The sequence below is a fragment of the Littorina saxatilis genome, linkage group LG8, assembly GCF_037325665.1.
Source record: "Littorina saxatilis isolate snail1 linkage group LG8, US_GU_Lsax_2.0, whole genome shotgun sequence".
Classification (NCBI taxonomy): Eukaryota; Metazoa; Mollusca; class Gastropoda; order Littorinimorpha; family Littorinidae; genus Littorina; species Littorina saxatilis.
The window spans coordinates 45,336,136-45,342,172 of NC_090252.1; the positions used below are offsets into that span (position 1 = coordinate 45,336,136).

General features: G+C 40.8%; 1 protein-coding gene across 1 annotated transcript; it reads left to right on the forward strand.

Annotated features, from left to right (window-relative positions):
• The first annotated feature begins 1,373 nt into the window (after positions 1-1,373).
• LOC138973640 (uncharacterized) lies at positions 1,374-5,795 on the forward strand. The gene is made up of 2 exons (XM_070346369.1): positions 1,374-2,666; positions 4,340-5,795. Exon 1 carries the CDS (start codon positions 1,570-1,572, stop codon positions 2,653-2,655), a length of 1,086 nt encoding a protein of 361 aa, XP_070202470.1. The 5' UTR covers positions 1,374-1,569; the 3' UTR covers positions 2,656-2,666; positions 4,340-5,795.
• The last annotated feature ends 242 nt before the right edge of the window (positions 5,796-6,037 follow it).

Here is a 6,037-nt window from a genome sequence, read left to right on the forward strand (position 1 = left end):
CGCAGTGGCGTGGTGGTAAGACGTCGGCCTCCTAATCGGGAGGTCGTGAGTTCGAATCCCGGTCGCTGCCGCCTGGTGGGTTTAAGAGTGGAGATTTTCCGATCTCTCAGGTCAACTTATCTGCAGACCTGCTAGTGACTTAACCTTCTTCGTGTGTACACGCAAGCACAAGACCAAGTGCGCACGGAAAAGATCCTGTGATCCATGTCAGAGTTCGGTGGGTTATGGAAACACGAAAATACCCAGCATGCCTCCCCCGAAATCGGCGTATGCTGCCTGAATGGCGGGGTAAAAACGGTCATTCACGTAAAATTCCACTCGTGCTAAAAACATGAGTGAACGTGGGAGTCTAAGCCCATGAACGAGGAAGAAGAAGAAGAAGAAGAAAATACAAGACAGAAAATACCGGTATATAAACAAAAAGACAAATTATACAAACAAAATGAGATGGCATATATATATATATATCCCATGACCTCCCTTCTTTGTCTCTGTTACTTCAGTATGGGTATATATGTTGTATTTTTATAGCTCAATAAATACATCATGGACTCCAAAAAATATATGATAGTGCAGATTCCGATTTGGGCAAAGGACTACTTTCCTCCCGACCTTTGACCTCGCGCCGAACAATGTGACACATTTGTATGAAGTTCTAAAATCGTATTGCACGGCTCAGAAAACCATATCAGTTGCACGCAAAAATGAATCTCAGAACTGATCTGATGTATGAGATGCAATAAGCAAAAGTTTCTTTCATTATGAAAGCAATGCAGGTCGAAAAAACCAACATTCAACTTACAAGATAACCAGATGCTAGCGAACCAAAACAAAAACACGAGTACCCTCCCCTTGCATCGTTAGCAGACGACTTTTGTGTTTTGGTGTGCGCCTTCAGCTATCAAACATCGGCTGTTTCACGTGTTTTGCGAGCAAGTCTACTCTTTTGCCTGGCTCTGCAGTAAGTCCACATATTTTTCCGTAATCCAGTCATATTCCTTCAAAATGCAATCAATCGGCGGTGACAGACGTGTCGGTCGCGTTTTCCTCACCCATACCAGTTTAAGTTCATCCATGCAAACACACTCGCAAAACAGTTTATCACGTATATACATTTCAAATAGGGAGCAAATGGTTAAATCTAAACCTACATATTTGTTCCCTAAAATTTGCTTCTCTGTCAATAAGCTTAATTACACACGTTCGAGAAAAACAACGTGGAATCGATTCTGAATCGAGTAAGCCAAATGGGTCCCAAACCCGTTTCGCCCGTTCTGCCGACCTGAAACGCAAAACAAAAGAATTGTGCGCTTCAACTAAATTCCATTTCATGCAGTTTACCGAAACTACGGTTTATGTGAGAGAGTGCGCATGCGCTAGGCTAGCCATACCCGTATGTGTTATGGCGGCCATGGGCAGCATGTGGGAATTTTCGGCATAAAAAACTTCATTTTCATCCGGAAATCGACGTAACCTGTTGTGTTTTGTGTGTGAAATTGTTTGTTTCTGCTGGACAAAGTAAGTGCTTTATCCTTTATCGTGCCGAGTTCGAAAAAACCGCGAGTCGCGATGACAGAGAAACAAGTAGAGTTGGAACTCGATTCGGACTCAGAATTGAATGACTTGATCCACGCACCCGACACGGGTGGAAAGGAAAAACCACAAACAGTCACTCTACCAATCTCGGATTGGGAAAAGATGAAGAGTCAAAATGAGAAAATTTTGAAGTTTCTAACTATGGTGGTAGACAAAGATGGCGACTCGCCCCAAACGAAACAATCGAAAAAGAGAAAACGTGAAGTCAGTGATGACGAACAATCTGTGGAGACTGGGGATGATTTCGATCACCTTCTTGAAGAAATGTGTAAAACTCAAGCATCAGAATCTCGACCCGAGGCTGAACTGAGCGACCCCAATGAGAGTGAAATTATGAATGAACTGGAGCAAGATTTTGACATTTCTGAGACTCTTGGTGATGAAGTTGCAGATCGAATTGCAAAACTTGTATCAGTGATGGCAAAGGGTCAGATGACCGAAGAAAAGATGAAGCAAAAAGAAAGAGAGTTTAAACGCCCAAAGAACATTGAGACAGGCGTCCCAAAAGTGAATCCCGAAATCTGGGGTTTGATGGAACACAGTGCCAAAACGTATGACTTAAAATCACAACGTCAACAGAAGTTACTGTACACGGCCAACAATGCTCTTGTTGTGGCCTGGGATGTGTCCCTAAAAATGGGGGTTGCCAATGAGGAACAGAAAAAGCTGATCAAAACAATTGCTGAGGCAAGTGGGCTGATACTGAAAACAGCGTATGACATGTCACTGGACAGAAGAGCAAAAATACTGTCTGGACAAAATGTGAACAAGAAATACAGAAAACTGGCATCTTCAAACATACCAGTCACTCAGTGGCTATTTGGGGATGATCTCAAGTCAGCGTGTGCTGATATTGACTGTACAACCAAACTTGGACTTGCCTTTACTCAATCAAGTAGAGGGCAAAAATATTTCCCATCCCGTCAGTATGCACCAAAAAACTCCGAATGGAGAGGAAGAGGAAGGTGGAACTGGAAGAGAGGAGCTCAGTTCAGGGGGAGAGGGAGAAGTCAAGGGAGACCATTCTTCTCCGGCACGACAAGCAGGCAAGCAGAGTAGACAACAAAGAGGTATGTGAAATAAAGAATGCCACATTTGAAGCAGGTAAACTGAAACATTTTGTTCATAATTGGAAGAAATTGACATCTGATTCCTTTATTCTAGATATGGTACAGGGAACAGAAATTCCTTTGAGTGAAGACATTGAGAAGGTGCAAACTCAGCATGAGGCCAAAAATCAAGTTCCTGGTCACTTATTTCAGATAATGGATGCAGAAGTAGAACATCTATTGAGTATGCATGTCATTGAGCCATCAAAACCAGAAGAAAATGAGGTGGTTTCACCTATTTTTCTTGTTGAAAAGCCAGATGGGTCACATCGGCTTATTTTGAACTTGAAAAGATTCAATGAATCCGTTGAGTACGAACATTTTAAAATGGATAACTTGTCAACTGCTACACAAATGATGACTAAAGACTGTTATATGGCCTCAGTTGATCTTAGACACGCTTACTATTCAGTTCCTGTCAAACATCAGTTCAGAAAATTTCTAAAATTCAGATGGCGTGAACAAATGTTTCAGTATACATGCTTTCCAAATGGTTTGAGTAACTGTCCAAGGTACTTCACAAAGCTGCTAAAACCAGTGTATGCAAAGTTGAGGGCACAAGGTTTTCTGTCTACCTCATACATTGATGATTGTTATTTACAGGCAGACACAGTTGAAGAATGTGAAGTGAATGTCAGTGAGACAGTAAAACTCTTTGAATCTCTTGGTTTCACAATACATGATGACAAATCTGTTCTCAATCCAAGCAAACGGTTAAAATACCTTGGGTTTTGGTTGAATTCTGAAGATATGACTGTATCACTTCCAGAGCAAAAAAGGCAGAATATAAAGGCAGCCTGTTACAGACTCAAGGGAAAGAAAAGAATCAGAATCAGAGAACTGGCTCAAGTCATTGGAATGTTGGTTGCCACTTTTCCTGCTAATAGGTGGGGACCTCTGTATTTCAGACAGTTAGAAAAAGACAAGTCTGATGCCCTTAAAGTAGCAAAAGGAAATTTTGAGTCTTTAGCTAATCTATCTGACAATGCTTGTTCAGAGTTAGACTGGTGGATTGAGAACATTGATGAGTCATACCATACAGTGCAAAATGCATGCCATGACATAACAATCCAGACTGATGCTTCTTCTACAGGAGGTTGGGGCGCAGTGTGTGGAGACCTGAAAACAGGGGGACGATGGTCAATGAATGAAAGAGCTTTTCATATAAATGTGCTTGAATTACTGGCAATAGAATATGCACTGAAAAGTTTCAAAGCAAAACTCACAGGGAGACATGTCTTGGTGTTATCAGATAACACTTGTGCTATTGCCTACATAAAGAATATGGGAGGATCACATTCACATGAATGTAATGCGTTGGCAAAAAGAATCTGGATTTGGTGTAAAGATAATTTGATTTGGTTATCTGCTACACATATTCCTGGGAAATGTAACACTGAAGCAGATATGCAGTCACGTCAGTTCAATGACCGTACAGAATGGAAACTGAATGATGTTGTATTTCATAGGCTTAAAGAGACACTGCTGAATCCAGAAATTGATCTCTTTGCCTCAAGGTTGAATTTTCAGGTAAAACCTTTCATGTCATGGGGACATGATCCAGAAGCGTATGCAGTCGATGCATTTGAACACAACTGGTCAAAATGGCTGATATATGCATTTCCTCCTTTCAGTCTGATTCAAAGGGTGCTGATGCAGTGGAGGAGAGACCGGGCAGACGGCATGCTGATTGTTCCCCTGTGGCCAACAGCGGTGTGGTTTCCCCAGCTTCTGCGGTTGCTAGTCCAGGAACCTGTGATTCTTCCGAAAGGGAAACGTCTTCTGACTTTACCACACAGCAATGCAGCACATCCACTTCAGAGAAAACTACGTCTCCTGGCTTGTGTCTTATCAGGCAATCTCTCGAGACACGAGGCCTTCATGGAAAGACTCAAAGCATCATCTGTGCTTCATGGAGAAGTACAACCAAGAAACAATATGCCTGTTATCTTGCGAGATGGCGATCCTTTTGTGCTCAACGGTCAAGTGATCCCTTGCGTCCCTCTGTAAATCTAGTGTTAAGTTTTCTCACTGATCTCTTTGAAGCTGGATTAGGTTACAGTGCAATTAATACTGCCAGAAGTGCACTTTCTTCAGTTATTTTGATGTCAGATAAATCTACGATTGGTACTCATCCTTTGGTTGTGAGATTTTTGAAGGGAGTTTTTGAACTCAGGACACCAATGCCAAGGCATTCCAAGATATGGGATGTTGGTGATGTTTTGAAATACTTTAAGACTCTTCCAGACAATGCTCAGCTTTCATTGAAAGACATAACGCTGAAAGTATCGGCTTTACTTTTGTTGGCATCTGCTCAAAGGGTGCAAACGCTTCATTTGATGAACCTAGAATCTGTTTGTTTTTTAGAGAATAAATGTGTTATTTACATGTCAGAAAAGTTGAAACACACAAGACCTGGCTATCATCAGCAAAATTTAGATTTACCAGTATATACTGTGGATGAGCAAGTTTGTGTAGTCAAGTGCTTGAAAGAATACATTGAACGCACAAAGAAACTGAGAGTTGATCAGAGCGGTAAACTGTTGTTGTGTTACAAACCGCCTCATGAACCAGCATCAAGGGACACAATTTCTCGCTGGTTACGGACAGTATTAGCGAGAGCTGGATTGTCAAGTTATACACCACACAGCTTCAGATGTGCAGCGTCATCAGCAATGAAGAGGTCAGGTGTACCTCTTGGTGATATTCTCAAAGCAGCTGGTTGGACCAATGCAAAAACATTCAAACAATTCTATGACAAACCATTGCAGAGTCAGATGAAAAAGAACACAATCTTGAATTACTATGGAAAGAAAAGTGTGTAGACAAGTACTGTTGTGAAAGAAAACTTTATTGATGCAAAAAAGCATTGATGAATTTATTATTTGATGCACAAATGTCACAGAAAAAGGGTGAAATAATGTGTACAGTTGTAAAAGAAAACTTTCTTGATCCAGAAAGCATTAATGGTTTTGTTTTTTGATAAAAAAGTGTCATTGATTTGAAATGTGCAGTAGATTGTTTCGAGTATTCTGAATATACTCATACCTCTGCTACTTTTAGAATTAATAAAGTTATCAGAACAAGAAACATTTATCTTCTAAAATGTGAGTGAATCAATGAATGTTGAAATGGAAGTTTGACAACAACAACTTTGAAGTCTCACATAAACCGTAGTTTCGGTAAACTGCATGAAATGGAATTCAAAACATAAACGAGTACTTACCAAGTCGAAGTTTGTGTAGAATTCCATGATGCAGTTTACAGGAACGGAGGGATATGTGCCCTCCCTCAATAAAACCCACCCTCTGTTTACAACTTAACTTTTGTTG